This window comes from Histoplasma capsulatum (genome assembly GCF_000150115.1).
Source record: "Histoplasma capsulatum G186AR genomic scaffold supercont2.5, whole genome shotgun sequence".
NCBI lineage: Eukaryota > Fungi > Ascomycota > Eurotiomycetes > Onygenales > Ajellomycetaceae > Histoplasma > Histoplasma capsulatum.
In genome coordinates, this window is record NW_025544805.1 from 1,866,305 (window position 1) to 1,887,253 (window position 20,949).

Consider the following 20,949-nt stretch of genomic DNA (forward strand, 5'->3'; position numbering starts at 1 on the left):
ATTGTGATAATCGCCAACTGTGGACAACACAGCTTCAAGCATTTTTCTTTTTCTTTTTCTTTTTTGGCAGCCCAGCCCAGTCAACTCCGGGCATCGAATATTGAAGGCGGTGGACAGTGGTAGAGAGAGTGTGATGTTTGCCGATAATCGGCGTAGCATGCCGAATTGAAGCTTTGGGCTCCTAGATTTTGCGTCGAACGTTCGGGTCCCAAGAAACGCTACCACAATCATATGCAGCTTCTCCGTCGACATTTCAACAAATTTGCCGGTAGCGGGGACAAGAGGCTGGTCACCGCTCTCTGGATGCCCAGAACTTCGTCTTGACTGGCGGTGTGGCTGGTTTAAGTCCATCCAACATCCAAGCCAACAAACCCAGAGACATACTAACTAGTACTCGTACTAGTTCTAGCTTGAACTCTCCTCTGTTGCAGAAGAATTTTGGCTGACCCCGTGCGCCGACTTTGCGCCAGCCGGAAATTGTCGTCCCTGCATCGCCTGGTGTAACTTTTCGGGTAGGACCTGGCCTTAGGAACTGGCTTTGTTGGGCAACAATTGGTGCCCCATGTTGAAAAAGGCCGTGGGTCGCAGGGAAGTTTCTATTTTTGATCCCCCTGGCCCTGAAACCGCAACACGAAGCAGAACAGCATGGGTTATCCAATCGGTGCTTGCTTCATTGTTCATGACTGTTTGAAACTGCGCAAGAGAGAGATCGATGTCAACGACGAGAATGGCCACTCCCGCTTCTCGAACAATGCTTAGCGCCGCAACTGGCAAGTTCTGCGTTTTGCAACAAGGGCGCCAGGTGGGGTCGAAGCGGATCGCCGTGATGCAACTTAAAACGGCCCACAGCCAGGCCCCTTGACCAAGCAGAGCGTTGAGAGCAAGCCATGGCCCCGGCGGCAGGATGTTTGGTGCCTCAACCAGGCACATTCTCGCCAGTCATGTGGAGGAATATCGGCAGGCGACTCGTCGATGCCGTCACTGGCGCATAACGTGGCCCCGTCGTTAGAACTGCAGACCCTCGCGGTAACTCGCCACAAAATGCTGTCGAATCAACTGGGTACGGACCGCTGTTGCTGAAGCACAAGGGCGGGGCTACAAACGGATACCCAAGCGTGAATTTTGGATGTCTTCACTGTTTTAGTTGACCTTTTTTGGTCTCTTTGTGGGACTAAGTTCTGGATGTGGTTTGGCATGTAGAACTAGCCATTGTTGGCGGGCTCTTTATATATGTGCTTGGATTGCCCGGATGTTTCTTTCATGGCTGTTGTTTGATATCACCAGACTCAGCCTGCTTGTTTGTCTTTCGCAGGTGTCTGCCGCCCTGCTGCAAGAAGCCTTTCTTTTTGTGATCATACTCAGAATGTTGATCATTCTGCTACAATAGTGAACTTTCTTTTCTTGTTTTTTTGCATATGCTAGCTAGAGCTTCCGAGCTGTATTTTTCCCTTTTCTCCCCTTCAGTTATCCGCTTTAATACACCACAACACCGCAGAAACCCATGTGAACTGCATATGAAAGTTTGGACTTCTGCACATATAAGTTACACAGTTACCCTGAGCCTCCTGCTTCTTATGCACTCAGTTATATTCTACTTCAACACACGCTCTCTATTTTCCTTCTGCTGCCCCTTGTCCACATAGCTGGCATCCCCCAAGAAAGAGAATCGATATTTTTAACATCGCTCCTGCATAAACGGCGCGGGGCAACGGTGCCTAGGCAGCTCGGTACCTCATCCTGGCTAATTATCAGGGTTGAAACCTTATCAACCTGAAACTGCGCATGCGCGGCCCGTTGGTACGTTTTGATGGACTACCTTGCAACATGTGACGGTCTACGGATCAAATGCCTCCAGGCAACGTTCCACTAACCTTTGCTGCTCAGCTCATTGGGCTCTATCTAAAACGAATATCATATCGGATACAGCCCTGGCAAGGCTCTGACTAAGCATGGGTACCTTCACATGCGAGCCCAGTGACGATGCTCCCATCCACAGTATGCGCGAGGACAGCATCACCTCACCCTTTTTATATATCCCTTCCTGTCCACAACACGATGGCAAGCTCCATCCCTTTGTCGATGTCTTCGTGCCCCCGCAATATACTGGCGTTCCAGACGCAACACAGGCGACTTTTAGGATTAGTTCCGATGACAAAGGCTACTACCCAGCTCTCGAGGCTACCGACGTAACCATGCACCAGAGTCGTTCTCCAGCAATATCAGAACTAGGGGCTTTGACGCCAGGAACCACATTTTCCGCAACGAGCGATGAAACGGGCCTTGGCGAGTCGCAGTGTTTGATCAAGTCGTCCACAGACTCGTCAGCCGGATCGAACACGTCCTACCTTTCCAGAAAGCGTATCCACAGAGAATCGAAAGAGAGTTCCAGTAAATCGAGGACATCTTCTTGCTCCACAAGTAGACGCTACTCATCATCGCAGGACATAACGTCAAGGTCATCCTCCAGGAGCCGTCGCAAGTCTCCAAAGCACCACATCCATAAGGCTGGAACTTATGCCCAAATCCACTCTCCAACGTTACGAAAGGGGGATTCTGCTCTCTTCCACCAAAAAGAGTATCTTGTATCCCTCCACAGGAATAGTTGTCGCATTTTTGAAACTGGTACGAGCAGGCCAGACCAAGAAACCGGCGGAGGGTGCCACGATTCGCAACATGCACCGCAAATGCCAAACACACTTGAGAGATCATATACCCCTCCCACCAGAACCAGCACGTTCGCCAATAGAATCATGTCTCTCGAAAGCAACAAACCAAGTTTCACCGCATCTCCATCTCTAGCTCCTCTTCTAACTTCAACAACCGCGCTATCCTCACCCAACCCGCCTTCCATCTCAGACGGACATAATACCCCTGAAACCCAACGACATCGGCCTTGGGACCCAGTGGTAATCCGCCGCAACTCCTCCACTGCCAGTGATGACGACCTGCAGCAGGACGAGTCCAGGGTGTACAGGCCCATCCCCGCGACCGTCATAGACTGGACATCCCCATCAACCCGCAGACGCGAATACGCAGAAATCGACCGCTCGACCCGCGGCGTGAGGGGCATGTGGCGGAAAATCGCTCCCAGCTGGTGCCAGCCGGGCGGAAACAGGATGATGACCTTCTTCGAAGAGGGGAAAGGGGGCAAGGGCATGTATGAGGGTAGCGTCCGGCGGTTTCGAATGGATGTCCCTTCCCGGGATAGTAATAATAATGACGATGACGGTGGCGATGGCGGCGATGAGACAAACGACGGTCATATCAATGGAGGCCCTGGTGGTAACGGCGATGATGAGAAAGGTCGGTCTCGAAGGTCTAGTTTTAAAGTGAAATGGAAGTGGATTGAGAGCAGCATATCTCCTCCTGAGAGCGTTCGTGGTGGTGGCGGTGGTGGTGGTGGTGGTGGTAAGGACGTGAAGGAGAGAGGGAGCATTATTCATGGGAAATGGCGTTGTTTGAGCATCATACGGAAAGCGGCCTGATGAATCATAGACAACTTTATATGTTTGCATATTCTTTTGTTTTTTTTTCGTCCTCTTTTAATTTTCCTCAGAAATACCCAGTCTGCTATGTTATATAGAGTGCAATGCTGGCGTTTAGTCATGTCACATCTGACTGTTGATGGTTTTTCATATGATCTGCTAGAGCATGGTACGACCCATGAAGTCTCATCTATCCAACTATGTACAGTACATAGTTAACTGCACCATGGAATGATTTCTTATTTCGAAATCCACATCCCAGCCTCTCATAGCAATCTTTCGCAGTTTATACTACATACGCAGTTGTGTTCTCAATACCAACTCTCACAGGGAACAGTAAGGTACAGCACTAATGAAGCTCTTCGGGCGGAGTCCATACTTAATCCATGAGGTACTGTACGAAAATGCAAATACTTACATACTCAGTAGCCAATTGTGAACACTCCTGTTGTGCAAACGCTTCTGGGCTCGCGCGTGAAAAAGTAACATCTGATTGCTATTCATCACACTACTGGAGCTGCTGAAGCAAAGATGTAGCTTATCTTTGTGCTCCCCAGCAACGAGGGCACAAGGATATTTCGGGAGATCAAAATACTGCTGCGATAGGTCCAATTGCAAAAGTTGAAGTTTGATGATGCAGGTTATGGAAAGAAAGTGCTGCTCAAAATGGATATTTCAACACCTCCGTTCAAAACTCACAGCACCTCCATTCCCCCCCCCCGCCTAGAGTTCTCCTCTCATTGAGTGACCGAAGAAATCGTTCTCTCTCCCGAGCTGCGTGGAAAATGCCCTCTATATTCCAACCAATGGTTCATGGCTTGAGGCGTATTTTTGTTCCTTCACTCTGACATTGAGCCGAAATCTATAATTCCAGGATTTTGCTTCCCACGCATCATGATGCTGTTGGATTAAGATCAATATGTATGGGTCCCGAGTATGCGCATGTCTAATGACATTCTCAGTTCCCAGTACAACGATTCCTGATGAAAGGGATTGTTGCTTCCTGTAGCCGCTGTGACAAGTCCCAGGGATATTTGACAAATCAGAGACCCATTACCCTGCTGTTCTTGATAGCAGCCAAGATACTGAGCAATGTTGGTTATGGAGGAGCAAGGGTGTGACCGTAATATAGAAGGATCAGTTGCTTAATGCACAAATCCAATGATGTGTTGTTGAAGGTGGTGAGGGTGATGGGCCAGTTGGCTCTGGCATTCAAATTCTAGTATTCGTCAACACTCTGTCGGTAGATAAGTTTTGTGTGATGAAAACAAGATCGCGATTTTGTTCCACAAAGTATTCGCTATGGTCGCATATCTCCACAGTAAAATATTTGTAAATCCACAAGACGGATTAGCTGGACAGTGATGTGATACTATCATAATGAGTAAGGCTGCTCAGCTGGCTGTGACATACTGGATTTGTTTGTTCCCCCGCGAATGACGCACAGCAATGCGGAATAGATAGCAGTGCTTTAACTGTCTTGGACAGTGTTGACTGAAGCGCAGAAATGGCCGCAAGCCAGAGCTGTATACATAGAACTGTTGGTAGTGCTGTGTAACGGGATCTACCCGACGAGAAGAGCTCTCGTTACAGGTTGAATCGGTGGAGAAGGGGCTTTGGCGCTAGTCCAGGGGCTTGATCTCAAAAATAAAGGCCGGAATTATTGAGCTCCGGTATTGAGATTTCCAAGCGGGCTCGGGCCCAGCCAAAACCCAGCCAGAACCCAGCCAGAACCCAGCCCCAGCAGGAATAATAAATAGGGGATGGAGTGGATCTTGACAACCTTCGTGGTACCCACAAGAGAACAGAGCGTTCTCGACTTCCCTCGAACAAATTGGTTTTGTCTGCAAAGAGAGAGGAGTACAAATCGAGAGAAGCCCCAGAGAGCTCCTTGAACTCCTCATGAGAGTTGGCGCGCTGCTAATATTCTGCGATCGACATACGGGAGAAGGAAAGTCCATCTTCCATTCTTTATAGTTGCGTACTTTGTTCTTTTCAAGTGTACTCGTCACTTGATTGTTGTTCCCAGAGGATGGATCTTATTACGGAGCACAGAGTGAAGAAGGAAGTAGAAAGCTTTATCGCGTCCATTGACCAGTCTGCCATTTGTGATCTGGCATCCTCCTTCCATCCGGCGAAGAAGCAATGCCGTATCTTCAGCGATGTGAAGAAAGGCGGCTTCAATGTTTGTTTTCCTGTTGAGTTTGCCCAGGATACAGTTGACGACGGCAAACCCGAGCGATGGATGGTGCGCATTCCTGTCCTGCCGCGCTTGGCTTTCGCAGAGGAAAAGATTCGAGGTGAAATTGCAACAATGAAGTTAGTGGATTTTCTGTTCATTGATGTGTTGTGTATCTTTAACTACGTGTCTGTTCGTTAACATGAGTTAAAATTCCATTTAGGTTCATTGCCGAGAAGACGACAATACCTATCCCGAAGCTGCACGGATATTCAGTAAATTCAAACAATCAGCTTGGTCTCCCATTTCTGTTGCTCGAGTTTATTGAGGGCAAACCTCTATTTACTGTGAAGTTCCGCGAGCTCCCGCGAGCACAGAGATGTGAGCTTTTTTCGAAATTGGGTGACATTTATATCCAGCTGTTCCAGCATAAGTTTGACCGAATCGGTGCTCTTACTCTGGATTCAAAGGATGAAAATTGGGTTTTTGCTCATAATCGACCACTTTCAGTATTGATGAATGACCAGGCCCTTGCCGGAATTGACCCTCCCTTTGTAGGGCCTAATCACACGTTCCAGTCAACCATCGACTATGTTTACACCATTCACCAGGCTTTACTCAATGACTTCCACCAGGGCAGGGACAGCATTATGGGCGAGGCGGATGCTCGAGGCTATCTCTACAGCTTGCACATGTCCCGCCGGTTTCTGATGGAGTGGGTGCAGCCTGAGCATAATCATGGGCCATTTATACTGAATCATGGTGATCTGCGGTCTGCTAATATCCTTGTTGACGATGACCTGAATATCCTGTCTGTTTTGGATTGGGAGTGGAGTCACACCATCCCCGTTCAAATGTTTGTGCCTCCATCCTGGCTCGATGGACTTGAACTGGTTGGAACTGCAAAGATGCCTGGGCGACTCATATATGAAAGCGAGCTCTTCAACTTCCGCATGGAAACACGAGAGCGGGAAATAAAATATCATCCCGGATGCCGAATTTTTGATAACCTTCCACTTGAAAAGATATGGGCTAAATCACTTAAATCTCCTGCCGTTTTCATTGCGCTCGGATTGTTACAGCCACTTTATTTTGGCAATATATACTGGTCCGTGATCGAATACGACTATTATGGGAAAGAAAGGGATAATGACAAAAAAAGATTGGAAGAGTTCTACAGCCTGGAGGAAAATGAAAAGGAGCGAGAAGCCATACAGCGGAAACTTCAAGAACTTGATCTTTTCGAAAAAGAATGTGATAAGCTCGGAATCCAAAGAGAACAAAAAACCACCCAGCAAACGAACCCCCCTCTAGCTGAGCCTCCTGTGACTACCAACGTTGATTCTTACGCTCGCTCATCATTGAACCGTCTGAGAACTAGCATCGAAAATCTTGTTCTAGCGACTTCCCTTCAGGGGCAAACAATTAGCCGTTTGCGCTGGGTATTTATCGGGGGTACGCTTACTGCAGCTTGCTATCTCTTCACAAGGCGTAAGCGAAATTAATTGTGCTCCCCAACAAACTGGCGTATTTCGAGGCGTTTACGATGGCGAGAGGAGACGAATGGATGCCCTAATAATAGCAATTCTCTGCACGGTGCTTTGGAGTTCTTGCTGGTACTGGACTATCTCTTGGTCGATTGAGGCAGTCGTTCCTTTCAAACGGTTTTCACGAGCTTGGCGAGCGCTCGTCGAAAGATTTTGCAATTCTTCACGCCTGCTTTGGAGATCAACTATGAAGCTTCCCAATTGTTCTTGTTGTTTTTGGAGTCGTTCGAGTTCTGTTTTCTTTGCTTCTAGTTCAGCCACTATATCTTGGTTTAGGGTTTGCTTTGTTGACATATTTAGAGACTGAACAGCAAGGGTGATTGGCGGACGGTATTAGATTGGTTACAGACTTGGATCATAAAGGGAGATGATTGTAATTTCGAGTTGAATTGAATCGGCGTTTATAGGAAACTAGATCTGGTGGAATGGCCAGCATTTTTGATCCCAAACACGGAGCAATCCGAATCAATCCTCTTCATCTACCCCGCTCTCAAATCAAATTACGAAATTTAGGCAACAGTTACGTTAGGATAGTGGTTATTGATTGGATCCATGAAGGAATATGCAGCAGCACAAGTGCCAATGCACATGGTCGCGCGATTGGGCTCTCAGGCCACCACTCCGCGTCGCATCTCGCCATTGTTGGTTTTTACCAGGAACACCTTGGCCTGTCTGACTGGGTTCTTCCTGGCTTCATGACGCCGCCGCCGACCGGGTTCTAGCTGAAACTAAGGCGGAAAAGTTAGATGGTATTTCTTTGATGCTTCCTCATTTTTTGCCGTCCCCTGTTTCTTATGCATCATGTATGGTGTTAACACGCCCAGTACGTACGCCCGCATGAAGGAGCCCAGACAATCACTGTTGCTGTAGATTGCGGCAGCATTCAAGCTTATTCGACACAGAACGGCAGAAAAATCACCGATATTGTCTTCTGACAACTAACATACTAGCCATCAGCACGATTTTCTATTGTCAGATGAATTGGATGGTGTGGCTTCCAGGAGAAAACTAATAAAGAGGGAGGTTTCTTAACATGGTTGCATTTGTTTTCTTTGATCCTTCTATTTCATTGTTCATATCCACAGGATGGTGGAGATGCTAACAGCGCCCCCAATGCCACAGTTGTGACGTTCGCCTGCAGACTGCAAGGAAAATGCACGTATCGTCCCAGCAACCTGCACTACACGGAAACCATTCCCAGCTCTCACCTTAGCACCGGGGGCTTTATATACATCCCCAGCAAGGACATATATATGTCTAAAAGGCAGCCATTTGATATTCTCCCCAGCCTTGCTGGGTCAGCTAAGGAGATGGCTGTGAGAGGAAGGCAACCGCCAATTCTGTTACAAGTTACAACCAAACAGGGGGTCTTGTTTACGTTTCCCCAAATTTTGCTGGTACATGTAGAGTACATATACTGTGCAGGCGACGTCCTCAGACTTAAAGAGGATAATTTTGTTTTGTTTTATCCGCCTTTGGCCTGTTCTGTCAACCGATTACCCCGTCTTGCTGTAGCTGATGGTGGGTGGTGGAAGAAGTCGAGTCACAATCGATCCTGGAATGGCCAAGGAACGCCAATATGCGGGCGAGGACACGAACGCCAATTCAATTGTTTCTTTGTTTCCGTTAACCAGCCCAGATCATCACCACAAATCAGCATTAATCCTCTTCTCCAGGACGTTCGTGGTTCGCAAGCGGAGATCGATGATCTGAAAGTCCGGCTTCGCAAAGCCGAAGGCGATGATTATAAAACTACGACATCAACAGGGGCCACCCCCCCGTCTCATGGAACTGCCACTCGAACTGCGGATGCTCAATTGGGAAGACGCATTACCCAAGTAGCGTGACTTTCACACATGAGTGAATTAGCTCGAAGTCCTGGAGAGTGTTGCCTTCAATGAAATCCATGTCGAAGTACCATTGGCATCCAAAGAATGGTGTCTTGGGCCTTGTGTCTTGATATTGAGAGCTTGATGAACTCAGGCCTTTTAAAGACCCAGGATTGATTGATAGCTTTTTGTGGGCTAGATTCATGATGTCTGCTTTACATGGCTGTCAAGCTTTCACCCAGCCCCTTTACACACGAATGTGTGGGAGAGAGGCGCACGATGCGTGTTGCCTACTAGTCGTGGATGAACATGCTACGATCAAATGAGGTTAACCGGCGGGAGCGCGCTAAATTTAACATCTTAACTAACGCTAGTGGGAAAATCGACATAAGGTACTACTACAATTAGTGCTAGCTGAAGCAAAGAGTTCAGACCACTTTCTAATCTCCATACCTGTGATGCTAAAAAGGCCTAGTTAGGACAACAAGCTATGTACAGGAGGGAGAGGGAACGCCTCTATCTACCATTCAGCTGGAGTGTAGTAGTAGGCGTATGGGCAGTCTTATCTAAATCATCTTCGTTTGTAGCCTGAATATCTGAATTGTCAACCGTTTAAATTTTTTCCTTTCAGAACGACACTGTCCTTTTTTCCATATCTGAATAGCACAGCATGAATAAAAAACATTGTTATGAAATATTGGTACTGTAAATGTATGTACATGAACATTGACTCACAAACAATGCATCAAACCAGTGAGGGGTATATGAAAGCTCCCAACCAACTGAAAAACGAAAAAAAGAAAGGCGCAAAACTCCGCCAGCTTCTCGAATCCAAAGAAAACCAGCTTGGGTTAATAATTAAAATAATGAAAAAAAAAGTTTCTATTTATCCCATTCCCGACACCGCAAGAAAAACGTGCAACAATAGATAGTGAAACTGAAACCCGTTATACCAGCGCAAATTCCAATGCTGCTATAGAAGGTCAAAATCATCCAGTTTCTCACGGTACCGCAGGATGTTCCGCTTGATCTTGCTCGAATCGACCCAGGTGACGAAGTCTTCGAGGTTCCTGTTCACGAGGAAGGCAGGGTCAGTGACGACCTCCGTGCCGACACGGACATGGCCCTGTTCGATAAATCTTACGGCCTGGAAAAGGGTACGCGAGTCAGCTCGATTTTCCGACCCCTCTCTCTCTCCCTCTCTCTCTCCCTCTCTCTCTTTTTTTTTAATGATTTAATAAAATCCCCTCTATCCGATGGAATCCTTTTTCCCGCCCGCCCGGAACGGCGACCCCAAATAGAAAAAAACTCCCCTCCCTCAAAATAAATAAATAAACAAATAAAGAGACGGAAAAAGGAAGAGACGTAAAAGACGCACCGTAGGAACATTCTCCACCATCCCCATCCGCGCCATGACAACGCCCAACCTCCTCCTCGCAAACGCACTAACCGTGACCTCCCGCTCAACCTTACTTAGCCCCGCCCCTTGCTCGCGGCTCTGCTTCAGGATGCCCATCGCCCACAACTTCTCCAGAACCTGGCTTTCGATATCCGTACGAAATGGGTCCTCCGGGTCCAGCGCGGAGAGTTTATGTGCGAGCTGCCGCAGGGAGCCGCAGAGGGCGTTGTATTTTTTGTAGTCAAGCGGATGCTGGAGGTGGTAGCGTCGGCGGATGGCGGCTTCGCGGTGTCCGGCGTCGGATTTGTAGGTGTGCAGATCGACTTTGCGGAGGAGTCTGGTAGGGAGGGATTTTTTTGAGGATTAGAAAAAAAAAATCTTTTATTATTTCTTGTTCTGCTTCCTTTGGTCTCTTGAATGGGGTATATTCTGGGATTCTGTCCGGGGGAAATTCTGTTGTAAAAACGGAATAAAATGGAATATTCATTGCCGCTACATACTTCTGTTCATGATGCTTGAGTTTTCGAACCATATTGACGGATTGCCCGAGCGGGATATATTACCGGGAGGATGAGATTGCTCCCTGGAGAAATATTGCACTTTATTCTGTGGAGGATTAACATCAACGACTTTGTTCGCTTTCAAAAAAGTACGGATTAAATGGCTTTGCATGGTTTGTACGGTTTGCACTGTTTGCAATAATCTTCAGTAGCGTCAAGAAAGAAACGCTGCGGCCCGTTATTTTTCCCGGCCATTGACTTCCTCCCCATTCTGCGAAGTCGAACTCCGTGCTCAGACCCAGCAAGTTCATTGTTAGTGGGCGGCATCATTGTCTATTTGAAGAGTGTGATCGTGTTCACCTCCTATAGCAGTGTTTGTGATGGATGCGACCCAGGTCTAACTAGGATGTCACTGGATTCATATTATGATCGTGTTGTACGGGCAGTATAGTAACCATCGACCGATTTTACTGTGCCAGGACAAAGAAAGGAAACGAAGCCTCTCGGAGTCAGGCTAAGGTGCTGTATGACCCATGATTAACAAGTGTTTTCGAAACCATTGTTATTTGTAGTAGTAATTTAATAGGAGTGTAAGCTGGGGAGGATATCGATCCTAAAATAATGGCGAACGAATGCTGGTATGTACAGTAACTTTTACAAACATGACGAACTGTATGCCTAATTAGTGCTTTTTCTATCTTATATTTTTTCATTATCCAGAGCAATGTACGACTATAAAAACCAGGGCTAAGTACAAACAAAAAGCAAAAAGTGATGATTAAATATCTCAGATTAGTAACTATGATACGGGCATTCAGCTGTTACAATTGTAGTTCAAAGTTGGAAATATTAAAAAACACTCTGTTAGCAAAATGTGTGAAATATGTTTGAGGCTGAGTGACCTTGGGAGCTTTGACAGTTGAATAAATAGTATGTTTGGTATGGCCTAAATATGAAAAGGAAGCACGGCTTCCAAATCTGGATCAGATAATGCATAAAACAGCAATGAGAATAAAGGGAAGACGGACGGACAGACAGGCCCAGACAGGGCTCTAGACCCTAAAGCTCTTCAGCCAGTGCAATGATTCCATGTTCGTTGCTGTCGTGGCTGCCGGGTTGTCGTCAGCTTTTCTCTTCTTTTCGGCCTTTTCAGTCCTGTTCTTGTTTTTAAATAGTACGCAGCGGTTAGTTGACTCCGAGTGACTGACTAACTCACTACCAACCCAGGTTTGAGATCGACGTGTACGAGTATTCCATTCAAAAAGTGCCGTCTCTCAAGTTGGTTCTATACTATGAAAAATACCCGCGGAATGCCTCCCAGGGTAAATATGACCTCTTCGGGCCAGTTTCCCTTCTCGCCACGCCTACCAGTACTACCCCAAGGAGACACGACGAACCCTCGATTCATTATCGTTCGAGAAACGCAGAAAGGAAGATCGCAGATATCCCCCATGGATTTGGCTCCTCGAACCAACGGTTTCCCATGGCGTCTCCGTCATCTCCGTCGTCTCCGTCGTCTCCAGCGTCTCCAGCGTCTCCGGTATCCAGAGGACCGCGGGTTCTCCAACGCTGCCGATGCCCGGCTGCATGATGCTTTTCCGGAACTCATCAACTGCCTTCTATACTATCAATATAGTAATTTCGTCTTGATCAACTAGAAGTCCAACCAGCTGCTGACTCAGAAACCCGCCAAGGAAACTCGAGTCGAACCCGAACCGAGGCTCGTTCCAGAAAGAGCGTGCCAAGGCCGACGCGCCAAGTCACTAGCGGCTCACCAAAGCTTGTCTGGCCGGGTCCGACCTGGCCCGTGCACTCGGAGAGTGGTGAGTCAGCGCCAAGCATGCCCGTCATGACTAATCGAGCAAAAGAACTCTATCAAACTTTCTGAAGTCACCAAAGCAAAGTCGCCACCAGGAGCTACCTACGGAGCAGAGGTGGTATCTGAACAACGATTGCTGCCGATGCCGATGCCGGGTTCTAGTTGAACGTTGAACGTTGAACATGGCTGGAAACGGAAAATCCAAAATTTGCTAACCATGGCAAATGATGATCGTCAACAAGGCACAGATAGAGTTTAGCTCCTTCTCTATCTTCTTCGAGATCTTGCTTGCAACCGATATGTTCCCCGATATGTTCCCGGCAGATGCAGCACAGGAGCTTCCAAGGTTCTGCCCTCGGCGTCTCCCACGAGCACACTATCCTCCGCTGTTGACAAGTTGTTGTTGAGCTTGGCCAAACCCTCTGCTGCCGAGGTGGGCGAGTGGAATTGAGAACCATGCGGGCGACCGCGCACCCTAATCTGTACGCAAACTTGGAAATGCGAAGGGCCAACCAGAAAATCCTCGCGAGGTTGCCTCGCAAAAATATACATATAAAAAGGATTGAAAAAAATTTAAAACCTTGTCCACAAAGGTTAAGGTTTTAGTTTCTTCTCTCTCCCGAGTGTCGAGTGTCGATGACGCCAGCCACGTGAACTCTCGTTGGTGCCGTGGGCCTTGATTGCCGCATTCCAGCGAATTGGGCGTGGATCGTGGTTAGTTGGCCACACAGCAACGAACAACGGAGCTTATTCTGGCTCCAGACCTGTTCAGACGAACTCAGTCTGCGCTTCATTGCATCATAGCCGAGTCGGCCATTATCATTCATCATGAATATAATGGAGCATCCACGCACCACAACGCCCAAAGGTCCATGCTTCCTCCGTGGGCTTGTCTGTCGAAGAAAGCCAAGTGCCATTGAGGACGAGCACATTCAGCGCGGAATAATAATCCCATCCCTACCAGCAGCCAGAGCTTTTCAATCTTGAATGACAATCTACTCCATGGTCTCCTTGTGAGCTCTGCAGCCATCTTATAACACGTCGGTGCAAGGGCTTCTTCACTCGTTTACCACGGCCACGTCGAAACCCATCCACGCCAAACATATAACACCGATATATAAAATAAAGCAGAAAAAAGAAAAAAAGAAAAAACCTGCCCCGAAAGAAAGGGGGAAAAACCCCATATCGAACACCCAAGACAAAGACATGCATACGGCCCTCCCTTCACAACACAAACTCAACGCCCTTCCCACCTCCACCCGCTCCATCACCCAACCACAAAGCCGATACGCGTCGCCCTGTAGCCCCTCCCTCTCCTCCTATCCCGCCCAAACATCTTCACCACCTCCACCATCATCATCGTCATCATCATCATCAGCACCATCACCATCAACATCACCACCGTCAGCATCACCACCATCAACGTCATCAGTCCGCTACTCCTCCACGCCCCCGCCATCGCACCCGTCCCGCCTCGCCAATGATCCGCTTCTCGACGCGTGGAATGGCGCCAAGTCCAACGACGCTGACCAGCAGGTCAAGCTGGCGCTGACCGAGCTGCTCAACTCGGCCCCGATCAAGACGGACCACGAGGGCCGCATGTGGGTGCAGAAGAGGCTCATGGATACCGAGCATCGGCTGAAGGCCAGGCGGCGGAGTCGTATCTCTGGTCTCGGTTTGCAGAAGGACGGCGCACCGGTGTCCGGCTCGTCGGATAGATGATTTCCGCTTCTTCTTTTGTTTTTTGGTTTGGGGTTGGTTCTTGGGGAATTATTCTTTCCCTTGCGGGATTTCTTTGTTTACTTACTTCACTGCCCGTTGGATTTTTTTTCTCTTCGGGTCTGTATTGGTCTAGTATGGACCGTCCAGAGCGTTTTATTTTTCTTTCTTCTCATTTCCTCTTTTTTTTCTGTGTGGATTTCTTCCCTTGGGTCTCTAGAGGTGGGCAGAATTGGCGTGCGGCGGATTGAATTTGACATACTGATGAACTGCTGCACTTATAATCTTAAACCCCTCTGGTTCACCGGGGGACCCCCCGATGTTTTCAAATGGGAGACGTTTACAGTGTAAATAAATAATGTTCACGGGTCTCATCGGGATGTATATCTCACAGGGTAGGGAGATATTGACACCACTCGATATTGTAGACTATTTGTCCAAATAGACATAAGGAAATCTAATGCGAATTGAGGGAAGAGAACAAAAAACAAATCAAATCAAATCAAAACTGATGCAACATTCATATGCTTTTTTTCAATGAAGTGGATTAGTTTCTCCTATTTGCTGATAAGATTTATGATTCAGATTATATAGGGGGGACCCTGCTGGGAATATGGGATGCAGCAAATCTCAGGGCAAGAGTCAGGCCTCTTGTAAATAGAATGGACATTTCACAGTGATTTCTCACGAGCAGTCTCTCCTAACTTGCTGATGGCATTCATTCATTCATTCATTCATTCATTCATTCATTCATTCGTGCATAATAAAATAAATAATGAGAAAGAGATTTACCAAAAAAAAAAAAAAAAAAAGGAAAAAAAAAGGAGGCGAGGACGCAAAGGAAAGGAGAGATCATACTATCATCTAAAAGTTTGCCAAGAGATAGGAGACCTCGGAGTGATCCGTTTATACGAGTTAACCAGCAGCGTTTACTATGGTATAATTTATTCCATTTTTCAACCTTGATTCATAGTTTGCCCCGGAATGGAGCCGGAACCAGAGAGCCTGGCCATCCACCAAACCACCACCCAACCAACCAACCAACCAACCAACCCAACCGGCCCCCGCTTGATTTGCTTCCCAAGGCCCGCAACAGAACGGGGGGGGACCATGAAAGTGACAAAAAAAAAGCACAAGCGCAGAAACACCACCCGACGAATCACCGCTCCCTCTCCATCGCCGAGCCTTGTTCATGATGCATTATCATCAACTACGAGTAGTCCATTTCTGTGCTCAGGAGGCGAGAACGCTTGCGCCAAGATACAACTTGCTGGGATTCTCTCCCCCCCCTTTCCCCTTACGCTGTACATGTCATGCAACAGGCGGGATGCGTACAGGTCAGGTCCCGGACACATTCAACAGGTTTTTGCCCTGTTCCGTGTATTTGAAATCGAGGGAGGCTGGCGAGGCCGTTAAAGGGGCCAGGTTTGGAGGGTGTAGTATTGTGGCGGACGTAAAGCTTGCGAAAACAGAATTTTCTGCCACCCCCTGAAAAGTAGTAGCAAAACACCACAAAAATAACCAAAATATCCATGTATCTCTAGAATCATTCAAATATCATCCAATTCATTCAAATATGCATCTTTATCATCAAATACACATCTTTATCATCAAATCTGCCAATATGCTCTGCAACACTCACTGTTCTACTGTCTTGCAAGCTTGTAAAAGAACTTCAACTACTCTGTGTCTTTGTCTGCTCAAACTGCCTGTTCTGAATGTTCTGGATAATGACAAGAATTCAACTGATGATGAGAAGGAGGAGGAGAAGAAGAAGAAGAAGAAGATACAGTCAGAAGATTCTCAATTTCTATGAACATCTATCTCTGAGTCTGAGATCTCATTCAGACTGTATGAACAGATGATTATCAATGGAATAAAGAAGTCTATAAAGATCAAGTTATGGAATGTCACAACAAATGATATGACTGTCAGCTTCTATTATATTCAATATACTGCAAAAAGAATAGCTGAAGAGTATGTTATGAAGCAGAACTGCAAGAAAATAGAAGTTGCAAATTGTATAACAGTCATCTCATCAAATAAATATAAATCTTCAATTAAAATCATTCTTGAGAAGAAGACAGATTGGAGAGAGATTATTACTCTTTTGAAGAAGTTATATAAGAAGAAGATGAGCAGATTTAGCATTGAGATTATCATCTCTTTTAATCTTCTTAATATCTCAACTCTATTTTCAAACATCTCTGTAATATGTGATTCTGCAGCTTTCATTGAAGTGTTGGATTCATAATTAACAACTCAGACATTGGCATCAAAAAGAGTATTAGATGTCAAAGAAGAAGTAATCTCATCATCTATCAAATCCCCTCTCTATTATCCTGCCAAATCCTCTTGAATTCATGAAATATTCAATGATGAAAAGCTGTCATCTATATATACAAGATTCATGGCCACTAGTCAGCAGCTGAAGAAGGCTTGAAATTGACAGTTAAATAAGTGTGATTCTTTGCAGATTGGACATGAGATAACTGCTTACTGATATTGTCAAAAGATGAATTATTATAACTTTGAGCAGAGCACTTGTTGAATGACTTTTGATGATACTTATATTCAACTTCTGAGTAGTGAGATTGTCAGTTGGATAGATGATGTTGAATGTGGACATACAACAGTTAAAAATTCATCAAGAAAGATGATAAAAAGATTAATGAATAGAAAGAAGAAGAAGAAATGAAAAAGTGAATCTATCTTTACTTCTAACTCTTCTATACAGACATCTCAGATGTCAGCAGTTATCTTCTCTCTCTCAACTTCTTCTTCATCTAATATTGTGTCTTCAAGTGAGATAATCAATGTAATGGTGATGAAATATATGATGAAAGAAATGGGAGGCATGAAAGAACTGAATTCAAACTTGTCATCAAATTCAAATCTGCTGTTGAATTCAAATCTGCTGTTGAATTCAAATCTGCTGTTGAATTCAAATCTGCTATCAAATCCAAATCTGTCTTCTATTCAAAGTAGTTCAATTTCTCAGTTTGATGAATATGTGAATCTGTTTATTGATAAGTTTTTCAACTGATTGATGACAGAGAGATCTTGAAGAGTAGAAGCTCTTTTAACTGTAAAGAGTATTATTCAGAATGAAGGATTTGAACTGAATTATATATGAACAATGATAAATGAGCAGATGGTTCAGTTGAATATTGAAATGAGTATATTCTTGATAATAAGAGATGAATTAAAGAGTTCTATCTGACAGTCACAGTTGAAGAAGATTAAATTGTCTTTATCTGCTGTTTGTAGTAATAATAGCAGATTTTATACTGCTTCTGCTTCTGAATTTGAAACTTAGATATTATATATCATTATAATTGAATTGCAATCTGAATCTTTCTAGATTTTATAATACTATTCTATATAAGCAGATCTGAAATATTCTCTTACATCTTCTTCTCTCATGAAGTTCTCAACTGCATGATGCAAGAAGGCTTCAAAATCTTCATCAAACTGATTCTCTAACTGACATCTGTATCTTCTAATTCATTCTTTCAATGTGTGAAATGACTCCTCTATAGAATTATAATCAGAAGAATATGAGAGTAAGAATAAAAGTTCAATACCAGCTTCTCTGCAGAGATCTTGCAGTGCTTGTGAATGATGAGAAGAGCAATTATTCATCACTAGATAGTGATAATCTCATTGACATTTGAGTAGTATCTGGACACATACAAACTCATTGAATCTCTCTGTATTATAGAATCCCTGATATATATCATAATCAAGATATCCATTGACACTTATTGCAGGTAAGATTGATTATCTGTGAGATTGTTTACAGAGTCTTTTAATGCAACAAGAGAATTCTCTGCTTGATCATTCATATCATCAATCTGCAGTATGTTCATTCACAGCACTCTCATCTAAAAATATAAGTTGATCAGATTGATACTGAGTAATTTGAATACATCATTCAGCTTGAAGTTCTTTGTTGTGTTGAGTGATCATGGGTTTAATCTATATCAAATAGAACTGATGAATTAGCAGGTTCTATAAGTGACAATTGCAATAATTAATCATCTTTTTTCATGTCAAATTCAGTTTCTTCAACAATCTAGATATTGATCAAGAATGAATATCAACATCAAATTCATTCTTCACAAAGCAGACAGCCTCATTGTGATATGCAGTTGGATATATCTCAAAAAAATCCTTCAAATCTGACAAGATATCTGATGTGATCTTTGACTTTACACCCCATGTTGAACAAGAACTTCTAGCAGTTCCAAAGCAGTGAATATTTTGTTGGATTTGATATACAGTGATCAGATGACACTCAATGATCTGTGCAATCTGAGCAGATATATAATCATCATTTAGAAGGCATATGATCTCATTGGTGGTAAATTCACTGAGCTGGGGGGGCATATTGGCAGATTTGATGATAAAGGTGTGTATTTGATGATAAAGGTGTGTATTTGAATGAATTGGATGATATTTGAATGATTCTAGAGATATGTGGATATTTTGGTTATTTTTGCGGTGTTTTGCTACTACTTTTCAGGGGGTGGCAGAAAATTCTGTTTTCGCAAGCTTTACGTCCGCCACAATAGGCTACTAACTTAGTTTGTATGGACTGGATGTTCAAAAAGTAAAATAATAATACTCATACTAATACAAGGACAACGTTCAGAGTTCATTATTATATTGAGTATAAAAACAATCATGCCTTGCAGTCCCAGACCAGAAAATGAGTTACATGCCTGATAACCTGATAAATAAATAAAACGACTGATTTTATATCGCCCTGCGTAAATCAAGTAACCAGTTTAAATGATAATAATAATAACAATAATAATAAACGCCTGGAAAAATGTAAAAGGAAAGGGGGAAAAAAAAGAAAAGAAAAGAAAAGAAACTACCCCCTCAAACTCCGACACCTTTCGCTCTCAACACAGTCCCTAGGGCGCTCTTGCGTTCTCTTCGCAAACTCCGCTGCGCCCCTCGCTGCCGCGAATACAAGATCTGGAGTATGCTCCGGCGCCTGCAGAACGGCGGATGGCTCTACGAGCCCGCGCAGAGCATCCAGAGCAACCTCAAGAAATCTAGAGCCACTGAAGATTGCGTCGCCAGTCATAATGACCCCGGTGAGTTTTCTCTCGGATTTCTCGGTCTCGGTTCGAATGCGACGCCAGAGGAGATCCCAGTACGCCTCCTCCTCAATGAATCGGGGTCGCTTCGATAGGCCTAAGTTCCAGTCGGCGAACACGCCATCGGTGCGGCGACGCGGAATCGTATCTTGCGGGGTGCTGCTGCTGGTTGATCCGCTGAGAGCGGCTTCTGTGTAGTCAAGGTGCAAAACGGTTTCGGGCTCCGTTTGTTGCCTTGGAGTCTGTTCGCAAGGATCCACGGTCGTAGGGATGGTGAATATGCCGAATGAGTAGCCTGCGTATTCCGAGGAGGTTACTGCCAGGTCGTAATCGCTGGCGATGTTTTTCAGTCCCAGGTGCTCGATTGCCTGGGCGATCTCCGCCTCCGATAATTGGATGTAGCCTGGAGATGAGATGGCCACGGAATGGATAGAGTGGCCTAACAGTCTCTCGGTTTCAGCTTTCAGTTGAGAAATGAGCGAGGAGAGGGCGCTAATATCGAGGTCGGGCAACGCTGCTTGGAGCCGCCGCTGCGATGAGTCCCCGAGATGGCCTGGTTCGTCCCATCCAGAGTCAGAGCGGCCAGGGAGTGCTCTCTGCCGGCCGTTCTCTGAAAGTTGTTCCATCAGAGATCGGTACTCCATGGAAGCGTCAATCTTGGCCACATTGACAGAGGAGCCATTGTGGTATCGAATAACGGCCGTTCTGGAGAGGGGTAAGACGTTATTCAACTAAATTTCTGCGTAGTGCGTATCGAAGAGCCCATGGGGGAAACATACCCGTAAGATGCGGATAGGTCAAATCCTATACCTACAGCATGCACCTCTTCTGGAGCCATGCACCATGAACACATGGGCCGAGGGCAAGTGTGTGTTGCCGCAACGAGGGCATCTGCAGCGCATGTTGTAAACGCAATAATAACTCTGATGATAGACCACGATGGCCTCATAGTGGCGAAGTGGGTATATGGATATGGTGTCCTTTCCGTTGTTCGTTCAGGGTGCGGCGGAAGCAAAGACAGATGGAAAACGAGGCTCTACGAACCTTCCAGACATTCACCTGGTTCGTAGCAAGTTGCACGACAGTTGAAAGTAACAAGAGCCACCGAAGGGTTTTGACTGCTCCCACCAACTGGGGACATCTCCTTCAACATATGTGAAACAAGGTGTGCCAAAAAAGAAAAGAAAATGGCATGACGGGCCCAAATATCGGCGGAGATCTGACAACATGGGACGCCGGCTTGATGAGGCGATCCCGCAACAAAAGTAGAAAATAAAACGGCTGTGGATGACGTGAGATCCCCGAATTTCACACCCTTGATCTCGGTATCCTTGATCCCTCAGACCATACAGACTGCG

The 20,949-nt window shown here is 45.6% G+C and overlaps 9 protein-coding genes across 9 annotated transcripts; 5 read left to right on the plus strand and 4 right to left on the minus strand.

Annotated features, from left to right (window-relative positions):
* Positions 1–727: 727 nt before the first annotated feature.
* HCBG_04589 (uncharacterized protein) lies at positions 728–1,080 on the plus strand (the record flags this gene model as incomplete). The annotated part of the gene is made up of 2 exons (XM_045431638.1): positions 728–802; positions 850–1,080. The coding sequence occupies 2 exons, from the start codon at positions 728–730 to the stop codon at positions 1,078–1,080; spliced, it is 306 nt and encodes a 101-aa protein (XP_045288191.1).
* An 869-nt stretch (positions 1,081–1,949) lies between these two features.
* Positions 1,950–3,485, plus strand: HCBG_04590 (uncharacterized protein; the record flags this gene model as incomplete). The annotated part of the gene is made up of 1 exon (XM_045431639.1): positions 1,950–3,485. One exon carries the CDS (start codon positions 1,950–1,952, stop codon positions 3,483–3,485), a length of 1,536 nt encoding a protein of 511 aa, XP_045288192.1.
* A 2,032-nt stretch (positions 3,486–5,517) lies between these two features.
* On the plus strand, positions 5,518–7,169 carry HCBG_04591 (uncharacterized protein; the record flags this gene model as incomplete). Its single annotated transcript, XM_045431640.1, has 2 exons — positions 5,518–5,804; positions 5,888–7,169. 2 exons carry the CDS (start codon positions 5,518–5,520, stop codon positions 7,167–7,169), a joined length of 1,569 nt encoding a protein of 522 aa, XP_045288193.1.
* HCBG_04592 (uncharacterized protein) lies at positions 6,159–7,607 on the minus strand (the record flags this gene model as incomplete). The annotated part of the gene is made up of 2 exons (XM_045431641.1): positions 6,159–7,073; positions 7,130–7,607. The coding sequence occupies one exon, from the start codon at positions 7,503–7,505 to the stop codon at positions 7,206–7,208; it is 300 nt and encodes a 99-aa protein (XP_045288194.1).
* A 405-nt stretch (positions 7,608–8,012) lies between these two features.
* Positions 8,013–9,058, plus strand: HCBG_04593 (uncharacterized protein; the record flags this gene model as incomplete). Its single annotated transcript, XM_045431642.1, has 2 exons — positions 8,013–8,034; positions 8,334–9,058. 2 exons carry the CDS (start codon positions 8,013–8,015, stop codon positions 9,056–9,058), a joined length of 747 nt encoding a protein of 248 aa, XP_045288195.1.
* A 955-nt stretch (positions 9,059–10,013) lies between these two features.
* HCBG_04594 (U3 small nucleolar ribonucleoprotein IMP3) lies at positions 10,014–10,971 on the minus strand (the record flags this gene model as incomplete). Its single annotated transcript, XM_045431643.1, has 3 exons — positions 10,014–10,187; positions 10,419–10,776; positions 10,940–10,971. 3 exons carry the CDS (start codon positions 10,969–10,971, stop codon positions 10,014–10,016), a joined length of 564 nt encoding a protein of 187 aa, XP_045288196.1.
* A 1,020-nt stretch (positions 10,972–11,991) lies between these two features.
* Positions 11,992–12,790, minus strand: HCBG_04595 (uncharacterized protein; the record flags this gene model as incomplete). The annotated part of the gene is made up of 3 exons (XM_045431644.1): positions 11,992–12,094; positions 12,317–12,555; positions 12,650–12,790. 3 exons carry the CDS (start codon positions 12,788–12,790, stop codon positions 11,992–11,994), a joined length of 483 nt encoding a protein of 160 aa, XP_045288197.1.
* Positions 12,791–13,964: 1,174 nt separating this feature from the next.
* Positions 13,965–14,480, plus strand: HCBG_04596 (uncharacterized protein; the record flags this gene model as incomplete). The annotated part of the gene is made up of 1 exon (XM_045431645.1): positions 13,965–14,480. The coding sequence occupies one exon, from the start codon at positions 13,965–13,967 to the stop codon at positions 14,478–14,480; it is 516 nt and encodes a 171-aa protein (XP_045288198.1).
* Positions 14,481–19,359: 4,879 nt separating this feature from the next.
* On the minus strand, positions 19,360–20,540 carry HCBG_04597 (uncharacterized protein; the record flags this gene model as incomplete). The annotated part of the gene is made up of 2 exons (XM_045431646.1): positions 19,360–20,296; positions 20,371–20,540. The coding sequence occupies 2 exons, from the start codon at positions 20,538–20,540 to the stop codon at positions 19,360–19,362; spliced, it is 1,107 nt and encodes a 368-aa protein (XP_045288199.1).
* Between the last annotated feature and the right edge of the window lie 409 nt (positions 20,541–20,949).